The 26,607-nt window shown below is 43.5% G+C and overlaps 1 protein-coding gene across 2 annotated transcripts; it reads right to left on the bottom strand.

Annotated features, from left to right (window-relative positions):
- Positions 1 to 1,099: 1,099 nt before the first annotated feature.
- On the bottom strand, positions 1,100 to 24,537 carry LOC135255169 (CTD small phosphatase-like protein 2-A). 2 transcript variants are annotated; one of them, XM_064335994.1, is made up of 13 exons: positions 24,326 to 24,537; positions 13,567 to 13,775; positions 11,068 to 11,200; positions 9,521 to 9,670; positions 8,727 to 8,966; positions 8,330 to 8,423; positions 8,070 to 8,181; positions 7,176 to 7,262; positions 4,944 to 5,006; positions 4,730 to 4,809; positions 4,124 to 4,250; positions 3,038 to 3,133; positions 1,100 to 2,339 (listed from the first exon to the last, which is right to left on the bottom strand). In XM_064335994.1, exons 2-13 carry the CDS (start codon positions 13,750 to 13,752, stop codon positions 2,274 to 2,276), a joined length of 1,434 nt encoding a protein of 477 aa, XP_064192064.1. In that variant the 5' UTR covers positions 13,753 to 13,775; positions 24,326 to 24,537; the 3' UTR covers positions 1,100 to 2,273. The 2 variants fall into 2 exon arrangements, with proteins under 2 accessions (XP_064192064.1, XP_064192065.1); XM_064335995.1 differs by lacking the exon at positions 24,326 to 24,537 and adding an exon at positions 23,274 to 23,485.
- Between the last annotated feature and the right edge of the window lie 2,070 nt (positions 24,538 to 26,607).

Here is a 26,607-nt window from a genome sequence, read left to right as displayed (position 1 = left end):
GGCAGGCAGACACGCACGCACGCACGCACACACACTAAATTCATTTCAGGCAGGGAAGTGTTGCCCCACTTGAGCCTGACTGAGCTGTGAACAGAACACTGGTCTAATACATGACCTCTCTGGTTACTCAAATCTAGGCCCTCAAAGGAGGAACTTGATCCTGAACAGTGTTTGAGCTAATATGGTAGGTTAAAGGGATTTGTTTTCCAACATATCTCCTGAACGGAACATAAGATGTTCAAATAATTAAGTGTCATAGGGGACCACGCAAAAGAAACGAATCATTAAGTTGCGCACTAAATAGCATGACTAATTTCTTTTATATTTTCTTTATACTAACAGAAACTAAGTTAAAGAAACTTACAATACATTCTACTAGCACAAGGACTGTTAGCAAGCCCTGGGTTACTTCAGGAAGGCGTACTTCTGATACACCAGAGGAAACAAAAAAAAGAAAGTGAAGAGAAACTCTAAACCATCTAGGCCAAGTAATCATGAAAATGCAGTCAAAACAGGCAATGGAAGATAAAGATGTTTGTTCACTTGTGTTTTACACATAACATCCTTTATGATCCTGAAGCCACTTGGCAACAATCAAGATACAACAAATGACAGTGAGAAATAAGGAGGAAAAAATGACAATGTAAAATGGTTACTTCGCTGCTCTTCTCCCAAGAATTTCCTAATTTCATATACAACAGTAAACTCTCCACAAAAACAAAACAAAAAACAAAAACTGCATTTAAATCAAGGCATGACAAAAAATGTACTGGGTAGAGGGTTAAACCACAGTGATGAAGCCTGTATCTGGGGGTGCTGGTGCTACAAACAGAAATTTAGCAGTCAGCCCTCAATTCGCCTACAGGGGTGTGGGAACAGGCCAGCAACATCAGCCTATTTACCTGCAATTCTTTCTCCAAATAACTCAAGACATCGGACACAATCACTCATCCATTGTGATGGCACACATTTCTTCCTTAATCATTTAGCGAGAAAAAAGTATATATATATATATATATATATACACATATATAATTTCCCCTCAAGGGGACAGTTTATAAAACTGGCTTGATTAACAAGGCAGTGTCCAAACGGCACACAAGAATTAAAATGTTTTTAATACATTTGGGAGGGGGGAAATTGTTCAGTTTATACAGCCACTTTGATAAAAAGAATGCGCACAAAAACATTGGCTTGTCAAAAAATTGAGAGAAAAAAAATGGCATTGACACTAAACAAAACTAACCATAAAATACTAGCAGTTGGTGTACAAACTGACAGAGGGCAGAACAGACAAGCCATCACTATGGTTTAAAGGGCCATGGTATGCCATTCTACACAAGGCCGCAACCCTATCCAAGAGTACAATTCATCTCCCCCCAATTTGTCATATCCGTTTCAAAACTACAGTGAAATATTTTACAGAAACTATATAAATGCATCTTTAATGAACCGACCAACAACTACATTTTTCCCGTAAAAAACAAATGTACATTATACCAGCAGACAAAGCAGGAAAAACAGCCATTCAACATATGATAAAAACTTTTAAAAACAAAAAAAGCTAAAACTACAAAAAAGCACCTAAACTATAAAGGGAATGCATAATGAAATCATCTTCGGCTAAAAGTATAAAGTTTTAAAAACCTGATGAAGGAGAAGGCGGGGGGAAAAAAAAGCATATGTACACAGTTTGTTTTACTGGCCATTCCTGTTGAAATGAAGTGTCTGCCGTCAACCTGTGTCGACAGCCTAACTGTGGAGCACCGTACGGAGCGCGGGCAGCCTTCAGCCTTCTGCGCAGAGCCAAGCTCTCGGTTCAAACAGGAGGAGAATCCCAGCCGCTCACACAATGCCTCCCAGACGCCACTGCAGCAAATCAGAGAGAAACCGCTCCAGGGGGATGGGGAAAGAAACGAGCCAGTCCAACAAAGTATCCCTTCCTGGTCTTGCCTACAATTACACGAGTATAATTATATATATATATATTCATATAGAGAGAAGAGATAGATTTGTATTTATAAATTCTATATTCAGCAAAGTCACTTTGAGAACTTCCTGCTGTTGATGTCATTTCTTTCTTCTTCTTCTTCAACAATAGTTTTAAAAGCAACGTGGGTCATAAAAAGTTGCAGTTTCAACAGTACTGGCATTGTTTTAGTTGTATTCCAAAGAGTTTTTTTTTTTGTTTGTTTGTTTTTACATGTCCATGAGTTATTTGTTTTGTCCATTTTTGTTTTCTGTTTTGTCTGGGTAGGCTGGGTGCGTTCCTCTCAGTCCGGGGGCAGCAGGTCGTGCAGGCGAAACCGCTCCCGTACGTGGGGCCGCACGTCCTCGTTCTGACGGGCGGCGGTGCGGAGGGGGAGGGAAAGGGGGAAAGCATTATTTCAAAACAATAACGTCCTAGGAAAGATAAGAGGTGTTCAACAAGGGAGAGAAAGCGTAAGAGAGAGCAACTTCAGCTTCATGACGGTCTTTTTGAGGTGCAAAGGCTGAAGATTGCTTGTACAGTTGAAAGCAATCACATGACTCATACCTGTACTTTATCTCAGTGTCATTGTCATTTATATCAGCAGCACTGTCTAAGCACAGTGCCGTTAGTGCTTAGATTTTTTTAACACACTGCTAGCAATTTTTAGTTTTGCGCCTCAAAAAAATAAAAATAAAACCAATAGTTTCACCAGTGTTGCTCCCTCCCCTTCTTAGGGACTCAACAGCTAAACACGGTTCACTTTTAAGTCTGAAAACTGAAAGAAAGAAACAGTAAATATACGTTTCTCTGAAAAGTTTTATGAATTTTCTTTTTGATGACCTTCACATGGCTGACTTATGCCACAAATGACAAATAAATCACTTTCCCTGGATGTATTTTTCTTCTGCACCTTAACTGGCTACGTTCACGCCTGAGTAAACATGCGGGTGTATAACACAGAGAGCGGATATGAAGTTCAGTCATGGACAGGCAGCCATGTAAAGCAGGAAATCAGGCAGACGAGGCGCTCTCAGGACAAGGGGTGGAAATAGTAAGCGTGCGTACCAGCTCAACCAGCTTCTCCAGGAACGGAACCAGCTTCAGCAGCTCGCTGTCGTTCTTGTCCATGAACCAGCTCTCGATAGGAATCCCGTTGGAAAGCTGCCGGGAGCAGGGAAGAGCGCAGTGCTTTGTTATTAAAGGTTCACAGTGACGATTATGATGAAGGTGGTGGTATAAATATGTAGGCACCCAATACATATATCAGGGATCACCACAGGATAGGGTTCTGCTAGGTTAGTTTTCATCTTTCACCAAACTAGATGAGGTGAATGAACTGTGTAATAAACCGCTTGGTCGAGTTCAGTGCCAAGTGACAATGCCAACAGACCCTGTGGTCAGAGTTCACTCTGTGATTATTTATTCATTAATTTTTGTGGGCAAACAGGATGTGTCTGGAAGGATTTCAGTTTGTCTGACAAATTATTAAAATTCCAGCCCTGTCCATTATCAACAGTATGGACACGATGTAGCAACATAATCGTGTATTTTTGCACGGAAAACTAATTGAAAACAGAAAATTATTAAAGAAGAAAGATACAAGTATATATACCTTGTACAGCAGGATGAACTGGGTTTTAAAAAAATAAATAAAATAAAATTTGCTTCTGCACACATTAGGTGGGGCAATGACTGTCAAGCAACCACCTGTTAAGGCCAGGTCCTCCCATTAGTGGTGTTACTTCAAGGCCTGGAATTGGGCAGCTGCTGGCTCAAATTTTAAGTTTTAGCGCAGCTTGAGATTCATATTAGAAGTGGGAAACAAGTGTGCTTCTCATCTTATAGAAATCGTAGAATCAAGCCTATTGAACTTACCAGTCTGCTCATTTTGGGCGATAATAATGACAAACTGAGGTGCTTTTTGAGAACATTATTTTGAAATGCATACTTGATATGGTCAGAGCCATTAATTAGGCTTAAGTGCATAAATAAATACAAAATTCTTTAAAAGGCTTGCTTTAAATTTCATGGATTTTCATCGGCCAAAAACCAGGAAATACCAGTTAGGACCAAACTCATCGCCTGTGGTACACCAGGGTTCAGGCCCCTGGCCTAGAGTGGCAAATATAGGAATACAGCTGAAGGCCTCACCTGATAGGCGAAGGCTTGCGGTGAATTGTCGATAATTATGGTCTTGGACAGATCCCTCCCCAGAATGTTCAGGTCCTTGATGTAGTTTCCTTGCACGCAGACGCAGTGCTCTCGGAATAACCTGTGCCTGCAATCACATTCGAGAAGGGAACAGAAATCAATGCCCCGATCGAGGCGCCGATCAATAATGCAGGACAACCACCAAAGGTTTGACACCTGAACGCCTCATGAGCTTAACGCGCAGCTCCCCAACCAACCCACGCTTCTGTAACTGTATCCCCATAATGAACACTATATACGTGCCGGCGCAGGATGGGGGGTCCGGTTACGCGCCGGGGTTAAAGTTAAGGCCTGTGAATGTGACCGATGTCAGATTGTCAAGGTAGTGGGTTACAGGGTTGGGTGGAAAAATCAAATGGTCTTTATACGCCGGTTTCCTGAGAATGTAATGCGCCCAGACAGTTAAGAATCGGTCAGAGGAAGAAGTGGCAGGTAAATTTAGGTACATTCCAACAGCGCTCCAACTGCAACTTAAAGACACAGATTGAGACGTAGCAAATGTTAGAAAGCAAGTCAAGTAACGCAAGTAAAGTTCATGGAACTAACCTAACCAACTGTTTCTTGGGATCCAGGATGTTGAGAAGTTTGTCCGCATACACTTTCTTGGAGGCAGTGAAGAGGATGATCTGAGGAAATATGAAAGGGTCTCAAAATGCCAACGGGTCCTCCGTGAGGGGAGAGGAGGGTGGAAGGGATTCATGTGTGCGTGTGCAACTAGTAACAAACACAGGCAGATGCCGGAGAACACAAAGTGTCCTACCTCATATATTTGAGACATGCGCTCCAGGAACTCTCTGAAGAACGGCCTCAACCGGACATACACCTGGAGACAAGAGCAGAAGCAGGTAATTTCCCCTGCACTCGCACACACTGGTGTGTGAGTGAGTGTGTATTTTACACCTGTTCTCTCCCAGTATGTTCACGCTCATCGCTGCAATCTCCAATCTCAATCTGAGAGACAAGCCACTGCTTCTTTCCACGGTGTGAGCCACCACCTGAGAATGTTGTTATAACCGTTCTTAGCTCACAACGACGTCGAGTCAGAAGAGGACACTTCGGGTGTAAGCTTGGCCAACCCTGGGCGGCCAATTGGCGAGAATTCTGCTTGTTGCAAGACTGACTGGAACCCCCTCTGTTCCCTGAGCTATGGCCGGGCCAACTATGCATCCAGCAAGGCTTCCAGCCCCAGCCAGCACAACATGTGTGCATTTTAACAAACACACATGCATTACACATGTATTAAATTGGCTGCGACTAATGGAATTTTTTCATCTTTCACAAGCATTTGCATATATCTATAAACAATACAGGTTTCTGTGCATATCAGCCAATACATTTACTATATTCACATTTTAATCATGAGACACATAGAGGAAAAAAAAACCCACATCTTAAAATGAAAGCAAATCTAAAAGAAAAAGAAGTATATTGTGCCCATATGTACACACTGTGGCTCACCAATGTTCTCACAAGCCAGCTTCAGAATTAAGACCATTTGCACCCTCTAGTGGTGACTATGCTCCCATATAACAGTACGAGACTAGAGAGGTTTCCCAAACTTTTATTATCTTAAAGCCCAGCCTAAAACAAAGACCCAACAGTAACACTCTCAGTTTGACGCCATCGCCCAATACCAAATACATGTTGTAATGCAGTGGCTATTTAACACACAAGCAGATGGAAGCATGCATAACTTGTGATGTCATTATATTATGGGTTTACAGCAGGGGCGCCAAACTGAATCCCAAGGGGTCGCAGTATCTGTGCGTTTTCGGGGTTTTCTTTCAATCAGCTGCCAGTTACGGCCTTGGGAAGAAGGTGTGTGGATTCCTCAGCCAATCAATAAAACGCTGGTGCTGAGAACAAAAAACCAGCAGACACCGCGGCCCCCCAGGACTGGAGTTTGACATCTGTGGTCTATAGCAAGTGGTTCCCATCCCTTGGACCCCCTGCGTATGCTGGTTTTTGTTCTGACCAGAGATGCAATCTCAGAATTTTAACAAGCTGTTAATTTTTCAATTAGGTGCTTGTCATGTTCGGAGAGATTATTTAGCCTCTTAAGCCACAAAATGTCTGAAATAGCCATGTATGCCATGCAGAATTTCATGAGTCAACAAAACTATTCAACTGCTCCAAGACTGTGCTGGATCAATAGGCTTCTAACTGGTTAAAGTGTGGACACAAAGTTACTAAAACTAACCCTTTGGTAGATAATGATGAATTCAAAGACAGATCAAATGATAACAAGTCAAACCTGCATTTTATTAAGTTAAAGGAAAAAATGATGAACAATCATGTGTTCCACAAGCTAATTAGGAGCCTATTCATGTCAGTGTTTAATTTGATCAGTTAAAAAGTTCTGTTACCTCTTTAAACAACTGTTGGCCATTAAGCACAATAAGAAAAATGCGAACATAAGATTTTTATTTGTCGTGGCATGTATAGCTATTTATGGCATAATGTGGCTTAAGAGGCTAACTAATCCCTCTAAACATGAAAGGAACCTAATTAAGAAAAATTCTGTGTACGGTTGGAATGAAAACCAGCATACACACAGGGACCCCAGGCCCGAGGTTGGGAACCACTGGTCTATAGGATTTTGCTATTCAGTACTAAATAAATGTATAATAAGTCATAATCAGAAAAATAATTTCCTTTAGATGTAAAAGTTAAAGCTGTAGGTCTGAATGTCCATTTTGAATGGGTATTCACTTCTGATTGCATGGCCACTAATGGTCACGTTGCTTAATTGTTAAATATTACTACGGAAACATGGTCTCAGAATGGCCAATAGCAAATCCTTCTGCAGCAAGTAGCATAAGAATTTCCTTGCTTTCAGGATGAAGAAGACCTCCTAAATGTGAAGTGAATAAAATAGGCTTAATCATTCATTTCCTGTTTTCTTTAATTTGGTTACAAGTTGCACAGGGTCTTTAAAAGGATACATCGATATTTCATAACTGAATAATAGCGTGGAATCAGCAGGTGGTACCTGGTATATGACGTCTTGAAAGAGGACGGGGAAGGTAAGTGCTGCATCTTCCAGTTCATTCAAGCTACAGTGTACCAACGTTTCATCCTGGAGGGAGAAGCAAGGCAGGAACAATCATTCAGTGGGTGGTGAGAAAAGGCAGCCATTGACGTGAATCTGCACGTATGCCAATGATCTCAACATCATTCATCGACCATTTCCCAAAGCAACACGAGTATGCAACACAAAAAAGACAAGAGATCCACAGGAGTCTGTGTGTGGAAGGGCTGTTATAAACAAGGGAAATAAAGAGACTGTTTCTCCGTAAACCATGCATTTCTGAATGTGCTCATTGTCCTAGGGGCATTTTCCATATACAGAAGGAACGCAGTTTTAACTTAAAACTTAATGAAGCCTTACTGCAGTGCTTCAGGGCTCATAAATACCCTGATGACTGATTACAGTACTTAAAGGGAGTCAACAGTGATTATCTCAGAATGAGGAACTCTTTCAACACATACTTTTAGGGGGAAAAAAATGAAGTCAGCGGTGAATAAATATTGGAATATCCCGTCCCCAGACACATCTCTATACCAGGATCTCCATCTTATCCCCATTTAGTATACAGGCCTCAATTTAAGGAACCAAATTGTTAGCTAAAAGCAAATAAAAAAAACTTGTGCCCCATTTTTATCATGAGTTTCTTCTGTAATTAAGTGAAAATCATGTTTTGCACCCCTAGAGTAGAGTATTAGCGCTTGGATTCGCTGTACTATGTACGATTCAAAGTGTACTATTCCAGTGCTGGCGTCGGGAGGGGTGGGGGGTATGTTTGTGAGGGAAACTTTGTAAGCGCAGCAAACGCATGGGTGCAATCTCGGGGCGAGACGGGTCCGAGGGGCTCCGCGGGCTCACCAGGTCCAGGACGAGCGAGAACTCGGGCGTGCTGCGCGTCTTGAGCGGGAGCGCCGGCTTGCGGGTCAGCTGCTCCTCCGTGAGCGGGGGCACGTGCTTGATGAAGAAGTACCTGGAGAGAGAGAGAGAGAGAGACGGCGCACCCCCAGGTCAGAGCAGCGCTGGCGGCCCCGGGTACTGTGTACAGAGTGAGGGAGGGAGGGAGGGGGGGGCCGGTGCGTGCGAGCGCCCCGTCTGTGAGCGTCGGCACTTCAACTCACGGGTCAAAGACTTCCCAGTCCTCCTCGTACGAGCCCTCGGCCGGCGCCGTGGGCGGGGCCTCGGAGTAGCCGCTGTCTGGAGTGGATCCGGGCGCTGGACCGGCACGGTGACGGAGGGGGGGGGGGGGGGAGACAGAGTTGAAAAAGAGACCGCACATCAGGATCACAGAGAGTGGATTGAGACAGCTGCCGAAGCTCACTTGTGACAACATACAACGGTGATCCTCACACAGAACGCCCTCGAATTTACAAGCGAACCCTGGAGGGGCAACTGTAGCAACTGCGGTGGGGAGCGTGAAAGACATCCTTGGCTACAATGGAGTGCAGAATGGAATCCTGGTGACAGGTCCGCCCTGTGTGTGGGAGGAGGGTGGTGATTGGCTGCCTCCGTGTGTACCTGTGAGTGGGGGCAGGTCGGCGTCTGTGACGATCTCCCCGTCCTCTGGGGCTGTGTCGGGGGGCGGCGGGGGCCGCAGGGGCGGGGCAGGAGCGCAGGGGAAGAGGGGGATGCCCGCGCCCTCGGTGGAGGTGGCGGTGGCCGTGCAGGTGGGGGTCTCCTCCACCTGCTCCATGTCCAGCTGCTTGACAATCTCCTCCGCCTCCACCGCCTGGCCCGGGGAATCTGAGCCTGACGTTCCTGGAGAGGACGCCAAGAAGAGGGGGAGTGGAGGAGGAGAGGGGGAGAAGAGCAGAGTGGGGGGGGGGGGGAGAGAGGAGAGCAGATAAGGCCAACAAAACAGACGAGTGCAATAATGGATGCAGGAGAAAACAAAGGATTAGCATTCGACAGAGTGACCGCGACTCATAAGACCAGCTCAGCCTAAACAGTCTGCGCTAATTTAATTGAAAGGTACATTTCCACGTGCCTGCACCCAAGGACTCTGAAAATAAGGTTCTCCGTTTACACGGAGGCTCAAGGAGGCCAGTCGTTACCGAATCCCCCCCTCCCCTCTCGCTAGAGCAGGGTTCCCAAACTCAAATCCAGGAGGGCCGCCGCGTCTTCTGGTTTTTGACGTGTTCCTTCACTTAAGTGCTTCATTTAAGCTACCGATTGGCTAAGGAGTCGGTTCCAAGGTCTTAATTGGCTGCTGACTGAAAGGAAATCACAAAATCCAGAAGAGACTGCGGCCCTCCAGGACCGGTAGTTTGAGACCCCTGCGCTAGAGAGTGGGAGCAAGCGGTGGTCCGTACCGTTTTTGTTTGCTGGTGAGAAGAAGTTGAAGACGGGGGAGAAGATGGTCCCCAGCAGGGTGGTGCGGGGCGGGCTGGTCACGACCTTGCTCGGCTCCTCCAGCTTCCCGTTGGGCTTCGCCCGTTTGCTCCTGTCGTGGTTCGAGGTGTCTTGGGGATGGAAGACGAAAAGGTGTTACGACAGAACATGTATTTATTGTTCTTACACAATTCTAAGACCACAGGCCACACTGCTCTTCAGAAATATGCATTTTCAAAGCGCAGGTCATGAAAATGACCAATTTCACCAGCGTTTTAAACAAACACACATTATTGATGGTTAGTAATGCATTAGACGTGCGACAAATAAAAAAACTGTTTAAAAAGCATTTTCAAAAATGTCAATATACATAAAATAACTTGGCTCAATTTAAAAAAGTTAAATGTTCACAAATTCTTGTATATTTAAGATTTAAAGCCTCCAAAGATAAACTGAATAAACTACCAGTGCCATTTCTGTGCAACATCGACCAAACAACTGTTTTCTTTTGGCTAGTTCTAATGTGCACTCGTGTTATTCTTTACTCAGTAATATTACACAAGATATTTACTAAACTGGCTAGATTCCTGCGTTAAATTCTAATGTATTAACTAGTTAGTTAGTTTGTTGTACTTTGCTAAAGGTTAGCTACACAATTTACAGAATGGGTGAGAGCAGCACCCATCTCCTTGTTCATGCATTAGTAATATGATGTTAACTGGAAGGGGTTAAGTTAGCATGAGGTATGAAGTTAATAGGGTAAGATTAACACAATAGTGACACTGTGGGAGCCTACATTTTGGATACTTAAGCGGTAAGTTGCTAGCTCGCCAAGAATTCTGTAATGAGTCACTTAGCGTACCCTTGTACAGGTGTTGCCTGAGTCAAATCACAAAATCACGTTCCTCCAGAACTACCCAAAAGTCAAGCATGCATCTTACTGGTGGACTTGGCTTACATGTGCACAGTCAAACCCAAAAAGCATGCAACTTGGAGTCAAGCAACACTGCTGTTGTGGGTGGTTAGAGACAGCATATTTCGAACACATTATGCAACAAAATATGCCATCTCTTAATGAGCTTAATGAATGCTTAATGATCGGTTTGCCAGCAGATTAAACACTGAATATCACAAAACGTTGCAGGTTTTTGCAAATCAATGCATCTCTCAACATGAAGCAGAATTGAAAGTCACAATCAATATACCTGCGTTTTCACAGCACAGCACATTTTTTTCTGTGCCTTTTCATTTTTCGCATTAAAAAAACATGAATCCTGCATGAATTCGACCTTTGGTGACCCTCATTTTCAGTGCATTCTTCAGTGCAATAAATCCCTATCCATCAGAACTATAGCATTTAAGACATTTAAAGCAAGACATCTGAACATAAATAAATTTAAGAACTGCACTTTTTACAAAAATGGAAGAAAAAAAAGTGTGGGGGGGGGGAATCCACACGTAAATGAATAAAATAAAAATAAATGAGCGTGGTCACATAAATAAAACGGTTAAGTTCTGCCTGTCTCACCCCCATTGACGGGTCCCCTCCGGTGGGCCCGGGACACACCCTGGTTGGCCCTGTCCCCAGTCTGAGGCGTGGAGGAGATCAGGTTGTTGTCCAGATCGACGCGGCTCCTCTTGGCCGGATTCTCCTGCTCCACCTGAAGGACAGCCCCAAAGTCAGCGTGAAGCCACTGAGACTAGCTTGCCCTTATAGAGTCACGCTCATTATCTACTTCACTTGTCAAACAAATCAGCAGCTGATTTGGTCATGTGCTTCTTGCATTATGGTACAAACACCTCCTAGATTGTTTACTATCGCAGCAGTGAGTGATGGGATGTTGGGAAGGTCTGCTTCTACTGGAATAACTAAAAAAGCCAACAGCCATATTTTAGACCAAATCAGTTCCTCCGAATTGATACTTTCCATTACACTCCAATTTATAAAATGGCTTTTTAGAGCCACACAGAAATTTCAGACTCGTTGAGGCCAGACTCGTTGAGCCTTTTGGACCCACGTAGGCTTTGGAAAGGTGGCCGTGAGGGCAGAAATTTTTCCTCTGGGGTCAGATCAAGGCAAAGCCAGATTATTGAACAAAAACAGATCCATAGCCACATTTTGCCAGGCAGTGCTGTCCGTCGCTTTCCAGAAAGGGAGCAACAGCTTATGTAAATCACCGTAACTTAATTAGCGCTAAGCAGGCAATGAAAAAGAGGAGGCTAATGTTGTTGGGCAGCAGGTGAACCGGAGTCTCTGGTGAGCAGTTTCAAAAAGCTCCTTGTAATTGAAATCCATTTAACGGAGCCCCTGATCACAGCATGGCCATATACCGCTCTTAATCAAAAATATCAGCAGGCGATCAACTCTGCTGAAAGGAAAGCCAAGTACATTCCAAAAATGGGCAGCAGGAATGACACAGAAGAACGGCAGCAGACAGAGCAAACTGACATCCCACCGTTCCTCTCACTCGACAGCTCAAACAGAAAGCCTGTTCAAAATGTGTGATGTATGCAGTTTGTTGATTTAATAAAATGAATTTCCTCCTTCGTTTCACTTTTATTTTTTTTATTTTTTTAAATAACCACCCTTCGGTTTTGCCATGTAAAATAAGGGTGGTGGGAACATTGCAGTATAACCTCGGAGGCAAACGCTCACGTTACACACAGAAAAATTGCGTCTTCGTTGCCAAAGCCTTGATTTTCATCATTACAAACGCATTTAAATCAGGGGGTTCTGAACGCAAGTAGTAAAATGACTAAGGTTGTATGCTCAATTAAGCAGAGGATATTAATGCCTAAATATAAACAACAATTATGAATGGGAAATAAGCAGAAGTATTTGTTTTGCTAGCAAGGGTGCTATCTCCTCGTTAGCCTCATGAAGTTTCTCCTTTCCGTTTCTCATCATCACAATTCAACTCAAATGTACACAACGATCCAACCCTTGGCATAAACCACTGAATCGGATCATCCTAAATAAACTCGTGGGGAGAGGTATGTATCGAACTCTGCATTTCATCAACGAATCTTTCAACAGCTACATCGGAATATGGCTGAATGAGCCATACGTTTGTCTCGTGAGTCAGAAAATGTATATGAAATTGAAACTGAAAAGTACTGACCCCTGCAATTCTGGCAGTTTCATGCAAGAAAAAGGTTCAACTCCAAAAGTCAACCAACTCTAACATAAAACAGTGTAGAAAGTCAGGACTCTTATTTTATGTAATACCTTGGTCTTCAGACAAGCATAACAAAATAACTTTGCATATAACGGTTAAACTTACACTGCAAGATTTCTATATGAACTATCATAAAGTTGATACGTGTAATTAAGCAATTGAAGCTGAAATGCAATAAAGCAAATACAATGCATAGTGGCCCATTCTTGTGTTTGTGAATGCAGGTCCAACTAAACCTGATATCAAAAACAACAATTCAAGTTGTCTCAGGATATCCTCAATTTCTTTTCACGGCAACCCATGATTACGGACTTCTGAACTCTAAAACCAAATAACCCTTTTACGAATGAACAAAAACTATATATATAGTGGTGGTTTCCACTTGGCTGAAAACCCTTTTGCAAGAACTCCAGTCCCTTGTGAGATGGGTATCACTACACAAGTAGTGCGTTTAAAAAAAAATAAAATAAATAAATTTAAAAAGCTGTCCAGTTGTTTAGGCTGAGCCTAATGTTACCTACTGTCATTATGCAACCATTCCAGAGCCAATGCTATTCTTAGAACATGGCTGGAGTTCTCAGGCAAGCAGTAACATTCCTCAGCGCACTTCTGAAGGAACACGATGCCGGGCGGCCCTTGCAAACACTGAATTTACAGTTTAAATCTGGATTGCTGCTATACTGGGGTCTGGAGAAGGGGGCGGGGCAGAGGGGCGCTTACATAACGCGCGGTTGTAAAATGTGTAGCCGCGCGGCGGCGCGCGCCGTTTGATTATTAGCAAACGAGGGAATGTGACACGCGGTCGGGGCCGGGGGGGGAGGCCGGCGCGCGCGGGGACCCTCCCGAACCTTGACGGCAGTTCCTCTGATAAACTTCTTGATGGTGGAGAAGATCCCCGTTTCGGGCTTCTCCATCTTCGCTCCGCTGGCGGGCGCGCACTCCTCCACCTCGGAGTGTTTCCGCTTGGTCCGGGACGAGCGGGGCGTGTGGGCGGGGCTTGGCTGCTGAGAAGCTTTGCGCATTCTCAGCCTCATCGTCCTGAACGTCACATGTAAGACTGGAGGAAGTTGGAGGAAGGGGGAAAAGTGGGGGGGGGGGAGGGGAGAGTAGAGTTGAGGATAAAGAGGAGAAACAGAGGGGAAAGAGGACAAAGGGGAAATTGGTTACCAGTGTTAATTCAAAACAAGCACTTCTCACCGCTAACAAGTCAATTCTAAATCCAATGCTAACAGACAAGGAGGAGCCACTACGACGGCAGACCAATAGGAGGAACTCCTGAATATAGGCAACCCCTCGTAAAACAAACACCCTTCACTGAATCCAGATAGTAGCCCTCCCCTCTCTTTCACTTGATTGGCAGACTCAAAAGTGGCGGCCGGCAACATCTGGTTGCGCCACAAACACATCAGAACAGCGGAGCCTCGTCCCAGACCCATCCAAACGGACCGAATCTTCGCCGTTTCCCAGTCCCCCCCCCCCAGGAACACGCGGTATTGTTCCGCACTGCTCAGCTGTTACCCTGTGACCCCTCAGGCACGGGGGTCGCACGGGGTGTAGTGGGATGCAGCCGGCTGAGGTAAGCTCAGGTCCTCTCTCATAGATGGGTGCGCAACAATGGGAGTGCATGGAGTCCAAACAAGCTGTGGCGCAGAGGGATTTTAACTGTGCGCCCTGCCAGCCTTAAAAAGGGCCCCCCGCCGAAGGAGAAAGAGCCCAAGCACAGGACGATCGACCGCAAAGCCACGGTCAAATGCATCCGCCAGAAACATTTAATCACCTCCTGATTCTACTTAAACCGCTTACATGTACGACATGGTTTAAATTTTCTTTTTTTTTTAAACCTTATAAAAACTGTATGAAACAAAAAACAAATGTGGATGCGTTCCTATTATGCAAAAAGTGATCTCCTGCCTCTCTATAAAGCCATCGTCACTTGCAGGAAAAAAATTCCTGAAAATAACCGCTGCTCTTCGCTCAGACGCCCCCCCCCGCCCACCCCGCCACCCCCCAAATGCTCCGTACTGCTTATGCAACACTGCCGGCTGAAAATGCGTTCCGGCATGTTCCGGGACCCTGTTAGGCGTTCTGCCAGAGAGCCCTTCCTGCACGGCCCCTATTCACGGGTCTGACGTCGCCGCGGAGGGGACGCGCCACGCTCTCGTCCGGCCCGATCTCCGGCTCGCTGCGCCATTTTCCCCCGCTCTGCGCGTAAACGGTTTTCCGCTGCACGCAAGCGGAATGCATTCCGAACGCGTTTGAATGCCCCCCCCCCCCCACTTCCTGTTGAACTTGTGTACAGTTGTTTTTTTTTTATACCCAGCACAGAAAGAACTATTTCAGGACAAGTGACCTTTGACCTTGGCATAAGAGCCAATGATCAAAGATGCTATTCAGAATTGGGGTGGGGGTAATTATCTTAACTTAGTGCAGGACATGCAGATATGGTGTCCTCCGTAACGTTTCCAAAGAAAGATGGTCTATACTTAGAGACATGGCACACAGATTCTGCCAACATAGGGAGAGGAAGAGGGTACTTATATTTCCACCATCTTCACCATTTTTACATCTTCACATACACAATTTTTCCCCCCCAAACATTCAAAATTCAGCATACATTTGGATCTGTCGATCATTGAACCTTGTGCCTCATTTACTTGTCCCAACAGACCATGAAAAGTTCTGATTCCGTCTCATTTCCAAACAAGTGTAACATAAAATTTGAAGTAGATCTAATTGCTGTTTCTGGTTAGCATTCTGTTAAACCACACCCATGCAAAAAATACTTAGAAATCTTTTAAATTTGCTCAAACAAAAAGCATAAATTCAAGTCAATACAACACCACAGATCATGCTGAGAGTACGTGATTATTATTTGGTGTCGAGAAGAAGCCATGAAAACATAAGCCCAGAGTGGAAACCGCATGGCCGCACTGAGGAGTTGGGACTGCCAAGCGGACTGCCAGCATCTAATGAAAAATGACCGTTCAACGACGGAATTTTCCAGCAACTGTTTCCAGAGAGCGGTTTCCTGTCGAACCACAACAAAGAAGCGAGATACGGGAGCGTAAAAACACAATGGAGCAAGACACAGGCACCGAGGCAGAATGGGGCGGGGGGAAACAACAAAAAACAAACACTGAAAAGCATTTAAAAAGCGCAAGGAGAAGAGCTTATTGAGTGGTGGCCAGCAAATTAGATTAAATGGTGGGTGAATGCAAGTGAATTTTTTTGGGCTGACTCAGTTAGTTATCTGACAATTCAGAAGTGTACGTGGACTGACAGATGTGCTTCCTAGTCCTTACAATGAGCCAACTGACGGTAGTAGTGAATCGATGTAAGGGAAAATAAGCAGAGCACAAAACTTTACTAACCTTCTCAAATGCCTTTTTTAATTATCAGTTCTTTGAAAAGCACCAGTGGAAAAGTGTGCAAATATCAAAATGTAATCCACAAATGTTACATCATCCCATTTGCAGTTTTGTTCTCAGAAATTTGCATGCATTTTTTCAGTGAAGAAAATGAAGGCCCCCACAAGGGGAGCTTGTGTGTGTGCCGTTTCCAAACGGTTGCGAAACACAGCCGAAATTTCCCCTCGCCTGTGCGGGAGCGTCCAAACCCCCCCGGCGTGGATTCTCTAACGTCGATCCGCTGTGGAATTAATCTAACACGGACGAAGCAAACAAGTTTGAGCCTCTGTGGGGAGCTCACCGCTGAAATGCTGTCTGCGAGCGAATGGATGGCCCGAGAAGAACACACCACGTTGGAAATGCACTCTAAGAGAAACCACATGGTGTTGAGCAGTGTTCTTCATCTACTCTTTTCTGTGGGACAGATCTTTTTTTTTTTTTTGTTGTTTTTTTTGTTTTTTAATGGTGCATTCCGCATGCACCATGCCATCAAGAATGCATAAATGAAATTTACTGCAAAGGTATAAACAAAGTGGCTGCCTTCTTAATCGAAGACCTGGACACTGTCCCCTGGTCACAATTTTTTATGCATCTGAACATTAGCTCTCTTGAGACATAGATTTTCTGAGGTCATTTCAAAAATGAAAAAAAAAAAAAAAAAGAGGCAGAGTCAAAACTGTTTGGATATGGAACTTTAGAAGAAACTTTGTAGATTCTCCAATAAAAGTAAATTGATTCTTTCTCAGAATCTTGTCATATTTCATTATTTTGAATCCATAATCTTTTAAACATCTTTGGTGCACAACACTAATGTGAACTAGCAAATGTTAGTGTTCGTTAACTGAAAAATGAGGACCAGAAGGCAACCCCCCGCTCTAGACTGTAGTTTATCACTGAAAGAGGATCTGATCAAAAACAAATTATTGATGCACTATATGAGCATTCTGGGGCTGAAATCAATGGCAAGTATTTGACTGGCCATACTGGCTGATGTCAATCGCTCCCTGTTTTACATTAGAGCAGAAATGCAAACTGCAACCAAGTTTCCACGTTCCATGGAAGAAGCAGATGCACACAGATGTAACAAATTTTACTTGTGGAACCAAATATTTCAACTTGCTTACTTTATTGTTAAGAAAAAGACAAGAAAAAGAATCTAGAGAGAGTTTGTGTACCTTTGCAAGTTTGGCTGGTAAGAATGAAGCCTTATAACACTAATAATTATATGGTTCAGATGACTACGACTGAGCTGCTTTCTGAGAATTCCATTTTCACTTAATTTACCACATCTGCGGCGTAACAAATGTCTCACTCGTCTGGCGTGTGAATGGCTCATCACAATGGCAATAATCTCACCATCGGTGCAACAGTAAAATGTTTGTGCTAAGCTATCACTGGCTAACACTGAAAAGATGGCTCTAAGCTTTCACCAGCAGATACCAAAGGAAGCCTGATATCACTGTACATCCATAATGAAAATGAATAGTTATCATTGACACTGCTCCATAAAAAGACCGCAGAGGTTTCCAATTTTCGCATGTATTTTCTGCTGTGTAGTTTAGTTGAAATTTTTGGCAATAAAAATGAGATTAGTCTGAATAAAAGTTAACTTTGGGCTACTAAATGTTTTACTGTGCTGCTAAACTTTTGCATTTATTAACTCCAGTGCCACTGCCCCAAGACTAAGTGCACAGCCCTGCAAGAGTATGTCTACAGAGGGCCTCACTTGGCACCTGGGCCCCCAGTAGAATTACCCTGCTGTAGCATCATGGGGTTCAATGAGTCTTATGGGATCCTACAAATCATCTACAAAAAGAAAATGTATTATTTTACAAATTCAGTGGCAGAAATGTTAAAATGTCTCATTTCAATTTCCCCCAGAATTATTGCAATCACACTTCTAATGATTGTGCAGACAACCATACAAGTCTGTTTTTCTTGTGTCAAGTTTTTAAGAATTCTAATTTTCCTTAAACGTTGTAAATTAATTCAAGAAGGTCAGATGGGTGTCAAACGTTCCAGTGGTTAAAAGGATATAATACAGAAATTCCACAAGCTCTTTCCTCAGTGTGTAAGTACTGGGAAGCAGACTACACCACTTGTATCCTGGCACATTGGCAATATAAAATACCACAGGCCTACAAGTAAATAACTAAATTACCGTCTAATGCTGACCCAATCCCTATGTGATCCACTGCTTATTTGCTGTAAAAACACCTCAGCCACATCAGCCGATGACATGTTCCACCACCACTTGCCAATTCCAAACCATGTGTAGATTTGTGAAAGCCCAACTTCTTCCAGATTCTACAGACCAAAAAACAAAAACAAAAGTACTGCGAAACAGACACACGCCTGGTACACTCGGCTATGATTTTTAAAGCATTGTGTGGGTATGTCCTGTCCTCAGTTTAAAAGCAAAAGAGGTTGCTCCTAATCTTTGGCAGGACGGCCTTCTCCCTTTCCTGGCACGACTCTGGCTGGTTTCATTGGACCCAGCCCCACAAACAGAAAAATTCAAAACAGAAGCCCCACTGAAGTCGAAACGCATTGTTTTGGCCGGAGGGAAGAGAAACTACACCAAATGTAGTACCATCAACGTAAGCCCCCGCCCCCCCAAGAAGACTCGGACCATTTTAGATTCAAATGCATCGTCTGGAAGGAAGCATGTTCAGTTTTCTGCCCTTGATTTCCTCAACAAACAAAAAAGAAACGCATCCCCTGTAAAGTTTGATTTTTACCTAACCCCCCCACTCCTCCCTTCAGCCCACCCCATGAACGAATGAATGGCCACCCCAGTGCAGCCCAGACCGAGGCAGCAGTTGGGCAGCTCTCTCTGCATGCATGGACGGCATGCTCCAGATCAGGCCCCAGCCACCACAGCCTCAGCCTGCCCGTTTCCTATTTTTACAGTCACAAAGAATGACTCATCCGCAGCTCCGCGCAAACGTGCACGAAAGCAAACGCACACACGCACACCATCTCATTGGTCTCCTGTATCGCTTTCATTGGGGTTTTCAAAAAAAAAATTAAGGAAATATATAAGTACACAGAAACACATGACATTATTGAACTGTTCATCCATGAGTACAGTACAGATTGTCCATTTTTCTTCATTGTAACGCCACCCCCACATTTGATTTTTTTCCCCTTAAATTACAACCAGATGCACTTACACATGCACTGAAGAAGGTGCCCCCCTCTCCAAAAGGCACACATGCGTACACTAGCCTTACATAGTTTCATCCTGACCCGAGCAGAACTCCTACCCCATTGCCCACCCCCTTTTCTGAGGTTAATTACAGCCAATTAACAGTAATAAAAAAATGTACCCTGCAGTTGTCTCTCATGAAAAAATTTATGTATAAATTTCAATGGCGGCACTATACTGTATCTGAGTGGGGGGAGGGAACAAAGGATTAAGGAACAATAATCACCGTAAAGGCTTGGGAGCATGTGGATCCATTTTCCCGAGGGGATATTTTCCCCCATTTGTCGGTACACGACCAGATTCATTTACAAGCTTGGCATTAAAGCACGCCCGTTATTTTAAAAACTCGCATTCCTTAATCGCGTATTAATTCAGAAACTCTTGCCAGCTTCGGATCCCATTTTGGTAAAAACCGCAAAATTCCCAGGTGAAACGATCTGCTTTTCTCCGCCTCCGTATATTCTGTGATATAAACTGGAACCATCTGGAAGTGTCAGCATTGCCACCTTGCAAAGAGTCTTTAGAAAGCAACAGCATATTTAACTCAAGACAACTGAAGCACAGTTGAATTCATGCGGCAAAAATAAATAAAAATATCTTGGAGGCCGATCTGACACCGTACTGATGCTTGGGTGGAGAATGTATGCAGCTGTATTGAGTGTGTGCGCGTGTGCGCGCGCACATGCGTGTGTGTGTGTGTGTGTGTGTGTGTGTGTGTGCTAAAGCTATTCATCAAAAGGAAAACTGAAAGCACCCATCAGATTGTAAAATAACAGGACCGTTATCAATCATTTTAACCAAACACAAACAGCACGGCTGCATCTGACCCTAAGCTGCAAATACAGTGGAGACCACTGCACTGCAGGGCAGGGGTTACAAAGTGCCCCATTACTTACCAATTCCTGAAAACTAGTGGAATGTGAGAGTCGGGTGGTGCGTGACCCCTGCGAAGTGAATAACTACAGGGACACCGATGCCACCAGGGTGAGCAAAGATGAACAGGGTCTTTTCCCTCCCACAAAGAACTATGGATACTGTGCCAAAGTATCCTTTATTTTTGTAGCTACTTTCGGTGAAACTATGAAAAGAGGAAGGGTGTAAATTCTGTGAGATAACAATGAGTGGACTGCTTGCTGAATCACCCAACTTTACGGCCCACGGGCCAACCCCAGACCTGTATGGTCCAACCCCAGGCCTGTATGACAGTCATCTCTGGCACACGGCCAGCCGGACGCACGTCAGTCAGAAGGTTCTCCCGCGGCTGTGGGACCGGGGCGTGGCTCAGAGAACAAGAGGTGTGAGATGACTGATGGGGGAATTCCACCGTTGGGCTGTCGACTGAGCGGACCATCCCTCCTCGTCAGACGCGAACAAGATGGACGACGACGCACTCGAGTGGGCGTGAGCAGAAGAACCTGCCTGAGCTGGTCATCGTTCGCCGTAACGCAAGCCGCTACCGAGGACGACGGCCGTGGAACACAGCAGATCTGGACACTCTACTGCCCTGTGTAGCCATCTTCCCAAAGAAAACTCTTCTGTAGCTACGACGCAACAGCGTGCCACCGTGTAATCACTCGAATCTCCGCTATTCTCATTTCCTTTTAACATTGCTGTGATATGCACAGCCAGAATCTGAGTCAGGTTACATTTGCATTTTTCTTCGTTTTGTTTGAAAAGGCGTGTACTACTATGCGTGCTCCACACACACACACACACACCTCATCTTTGCAGATTAAAAAAGAGAATTATTTAGAAAAACCAAAGAAAAGGTTAAGCCCACTTCTTTTTACACTCAATTAGATCAGTTGAAACAAATATGCAGTTGGACTCCACCTGTTGACACAACAAAGGTGATGACGAAGCTTGTCAGTACAAAAGGATACACTACCCCAGAGAAGGGACAGTTTTAAAAAGAAAAAAACCTGGGTTCATGTACTTAAGGCACTGACCTTTCAATCAAGAAACTCTGACTAACTATTCTAATCACCAAACTATTCTGATCACCTGCAGGGCAGGTCTAAACAATGAGCATGCAAGATGTTGATTCCACTTTTATAAGAAGACACATATCACACTAGCCACATTTCATTGTAAGCCAGTGATTAGATCAAACAAGTTCATGATCTAATGCTAAGGTGAACTGAGATGACTACACACTACAAAAGAAATATAAATGGCAGATGTCCCACTGCTAATTGGGTGTTTCTACACAGGGAGTTGGGAGTATTTGTCTTATATTCTGCATGCTTAAAGAACCTGCATAAAATGCATTTCCTTTCATTTTCATTGTTCGCACAGCCACAAGACAAATGTAGCTATATTTGTTTCAATTTATAAACAGGAAAATTAAGACATTTTTTTTTGTCACAAACATGAGTGCCTGTGCAATAGGATATTCACTTGATCTCACCTTCTGATCAAGAGCACACTAAGGCTGCATCTTTGATTAAAAAGTGCCATGTCAGATATGTAATATCAATCAGTCTCCAGACCATTCTGTAGTGGGTATTGCAATAACTATGGATTGGATTTCAGGATAAAAACTATTTGAAATCACAACAGAGTAAAACAAGCTTGACATTTGCTTTCTTCGTCCTCTTTATGTCCAGTGCAGCTTCTACTGAATGATTTCGATAGCACAGGGTCCTTAAGGTCCAAAGACTGCTTTTCCCAAATCTCACGCTAATCTTTAATTTGGATGTCCAATGGTCAGACTTGAGGAGATGAAACGCAACAGTGGATGACCCTCTATCAGTTAACTGTGAATAAATCACGCAAGTAAGCAGAACTTGCATTGTGTTAAAGCTGACTGTCAAACAGACAAAGACCACTTCCAAAAGGAAGGATTACACAATCTCCAACTTGTCAACATAAGCAGAATCAAGCCATATATTACTACTGCACTAAATATGTTTGATGCAGGACTTCTTTAAAGCATATATTTGAGAATTGTGAGGCTAATGTTGAAACCCTGCTTAGAATATGCCATAGTTGTCTGTATATAGTTGTCCCATTTCCTAAAATGGCACTTTATCTTAACACACCCAGACATGCTGGCTGAATACTAGAAGTACAAGGCTTTATGAGGACAAGCAACAATAGGGAGAGCTGCCAGCCAAACTGAAATCAAGTCAGTATTCCTTCCTTTGCTTATGACAGCTAGAATGTTATCTAGTTATACCGAGCACCATTCTTTAGACATCTTGCCAGCTCTTAATCACTAGATGTAGCCTGCCATTTAACAGGCAAATCTGTAAGCAGAAAAAAATAAATAGACAGTCCTTATAACCAACGCGCTAAATGTTAAGGAACAGTTGCTGTGACCGCACAACCAGGCCAAAGGGCCCTGAAGTAGCACAAAAAATCGATATTCTGGGAAATACTACAGGTATTAACCCTTAATGACGTCATGAGTATGGAATACAATCATGATTACGATCAACCGCTTTAATTCGAATGAATAACGGCAACGTTTAAAGATATACTTGAAGCACTGGGAATGTCCAGTACAACGATGACAAAATGACGGATCGTTGTGTCCGTAGAATGCTTTAGAACTGCTAAATACGGTAACGTTAATTTGTCTGGCTGAGTTGTTGTGGATGTATCTGGTGCTCAAACTACTACTGCGTTAACAAGAGAAGTTAATATTTATGAAACTTAGCTCGCTATGCAAGATATCACCGTGTGTGGAATGCAATAAATCGTTGGACAAACTACAATCATGAACAAAGTCGTAAGTTACGCTTTAAGGTTTGACCAGTAGTGGTTCCAGCAAAACTTACAAGAATACGGTGGCAATAACTAGAGAAAGTTCGCTGCCGTAAGTGTAAGTTACTCACTGAACCCGTACGAATTCTATCTGTAACCGTTGGTGAAATATTCCAGGTCTCGTGACATTTATCTGGACAGATATTGTACAAAACACTAACCTTACCTTCATGCAGCCACTTTGGAACTCCATGCAAGCAGAAACACGACGAAGAGCAACGCCCCCCTCTAGCAGCTCAAAGAGAATGAAACCAGTGAATTGACTGATCGCTAGCTAGCTTGTTAGCTAAACCTTGTGTTATCCTTTAAAAAACAGCCAGTCGGCTAAATTGGTTGAATCTCACTTACACGCAATAATTCTAACTGGTCATTCCGTTCATGCAAATATAGTCTAGCTGGTTAGATTTTATACGTAGTTATATAACAATGCATACATTGCTAGTTAGGTAGCCTGCATTGCTATGTAGCTATACCATGTTAGCTTGTTTGTTTTCAACAGGGCACCAGTACTAAACCCCACCCCTACGACAGAGTAGGCGGAAAAGAAGATGGGAAATTCGAATGATCATTCACACTCAAGACCGAGGCGGAAAATAAGCAAACAGGCCACAATCTTAAAAAACCCGCTAAAATTTCCCAAGTCATTCGCACAGGTATTTTTAAATAGACAATGCCATTTTCTGTGGATTAAAAATACAGAAGAAATATGTAGGATTAAAGTGGCGAGTTGCTTTTGACTAGTCAGTCAACAGCAGACAAGCTCACCTCCACGTAACGTTAGCTAGCTAGCAGTAGCAGCTAACCAGTCAGTCTTAACTTGATAACTAGACTAGCTAACAGTTAGCAATAACGTTACATCTAGTAAGTCTGTTAGCCCCTGGATAGCGATTTGTCAATACAATTAATAATCAAGACTGCTAGCTGAACAGTATGGCTATTTGCTACACATTTAAAAGAAGATTATTTCCGAATTAAGTAGACCTATCGATATCAATTAACTCATTCGCTTGCTTTAATGAGCATTGCCTGGTTGTGTGCAACAAATAGGACTTTCTTGGAGTTCCCTGTCAATACGTGAGGCAGATTTCAAAACAGGAGCGTCCATGAGATGTGCACCAGCGGCAGTTGCAGGCTGTGTGTTAATGTTAGTTAGAGTTGAGTAAATATTTATACGACACCCACAAACGAAAAGCCACGACATTGTTCGCCTTTACTTACTCGCCGGGTTCCACAATATCTCGTTGCCGGCGTGGCTGTGTTTGCCTGGCTGCTGGTGCCCGTGACAGGGACAGCCGCTGTTTATAGCCGTCTCTGGTTAGCTGTACTCAGCGCCAGTCTGTCCGCTGTTGCACTGCTTCTGTGGACGCCATTTCCCGCCTCCTTCAGACACTCTCAATGGCAGGGACCCGGATGATCTGAACATCAGCGCACGCGCAAATCGACCACTACCCCACACCCCCTTCCAGTTCTTTAAACAAAACAGCCTACTCTGTCTTTGTGGCGTGCATTGTGTTAGCGAGCTAGCAAATTATATGGAGCGTATTGAGAGATAAGAGAAAATATACCGGGCACAAAACCATGTGTAACGAAAAATTGGATGACACATTCAGAAACAAAGAAAATAATTTTACAATTGCGCTTTGTTAAGACAAGACGTTTTGTTATGGCCAAAATGCTGTAGATAGATACGCGACATCTTTTCGAATTCGAAGCTCTCGTTTTCATAGTGTTTTTGTAAACTGATATGACATGAACAAATGGGAAAGACCGAGTGGAGTAGGTCAGTTACTTAATTCCGTCTAGTAGATGCTGACACTTTAGAGGGGGATTTAGTGTTAGACAGCAGTTCGCAAGTGACACCGATCGCTACTTCGACGCAGGACAATTCCTGTTTTTTTTTCATAGGTTGTCACGTCTTGATTCACAGGTTAGAAAGGACAGTGTGGGCAAGGTGGCCAACTCATGTCAACACTTAGTACTTTCTAACGTGTGATCAAGACGCAATGGTCCACGTGAACAATTGGTTGAGCTGTGCAGATGAAGCAAGCATATGAAAGAAGTATCGTCAAGATCCAGACCGTCCAGGTGTCCGGTTTGGGTGTTTCAGCACTCAAAGCAACCTTGTGTCATTTTCTTCTCTAAGTAGACTACAGTAGCTAGCTAAGATAGTTGTACCGCCAACCCTCATGAATTCAGAGTTGTTACCTGACACCATGCAGGTTACATAATGCAGTTAATGGTTGCAACAATGTTTAGAAACGTGTACAAAGGAAACGTGGATACGTAGACTGCATCAGTTGATTTTAGTTAGAAACCAATGTCAATGCAATTGCATACCTGTTCTAGAAGGACATTAGGCTATTCACAAACGGTTGCGTCCCAAAAATATTTCTAAACTGTCTCCTCGTCAACTATTAAGGAATCCTTATCTCGTCCACTGCACAAAACGTCAGAAGTAGAGTGAGTCGTTACCAGACATGAAAGAAAAGCATCAAACTTTGGGAAGCCTAATTTTAAGACTACGGTAGGCAGTTACACAAAGGCATGCAGTAGCCTAAATGTTCAATTACAATAAATACCAAACACCCACGGGGAAAAAATAAATTGTTCCAGGTATCTATACAGAATTCCTAGTGAAGATTCTTGGTGGTATAGAATGAATTCAGGGTAACAGTAATCGCCGATTTAGCTTACCTGATCCTGTTTATCACGTAGGCTAAGTTTTGTGCTGTCTGACCTACCTGGGTAGGCCTACATTTATAACAGAGACAAGTGTATACATTAGGGCAACAGTAATTGTAATTGTAGTTCATGTGGGTACAGAACTGTTGTACTTTTCTGTGTAGGCCTACATAAATAATGGGGCTTGTAGGCAAGTCCTTTGGAAAAAAAATTAGCCTACGTACATAGTCTATTGATTCTGTCCCGAAAACTTGGTCAGCAATGTCTCGCTACAATACGCACAAAGACAATAGTGCCTATTTAAAGTAGGTATAGGTTGTCTGTCTCATTTTGCACACACCTGTGCAATATAATTTTCTTTTGTTTTGTGGACTTGCTGGAACGTCTAATCGATTGTTTATTAAGGTTAATAGGCCTACCAGTTGCTCTTAATTGGTTTTATCCTCTCGAAGAGGATGAGACGCTGAATAGTCGGATAGCTCTTCTTTTGATGTTCTCATCATGTTACAGGCCTAAAAAGGGGATGCGTTCTCAGTTGAGTGCAGCTGGCGAGAGTGGCATTACTACCATCTTTATCTTGAGCTATGCAAATAAATCTCTAGTTCACATCCTGAAGTAACTAAATTATATATGTTATGTAGGCCTATGTGACAGAGGTCCTCATCTTGGGCTATGCGCTGTAAGAAAAAAAAAAAAAAACAGTATAAGCTCACAAGCAAAGCTATGCATACTCGGATAACTTTCTGTGCTTTATAATATAAGCTAAAAGTCATTAGATACTATTCCATTCATTCGAAAGCTTAACCTGCACTTCCTAA

The sequence above is a fragment of the Anguilla rostrata genome, chromosome 5 (genome assembly GCF_018555375.3).
Source record: "Anguilla rostrata isolate EN2019 chromosome 5, ASM1855537v3, whole genome shotgun sequence".
Classification (NCBI taxonomy): Eukaryota; Metazoa; Chordata; class Actinopteri; order Anguilliformes; family Anguillidae; genus Anguilla; species Anguilla rostrata.
Note: the sequence above shows the minus strand (reverse complement) of the source record. Positions and strands in the feature narration are given on the sequence as shown.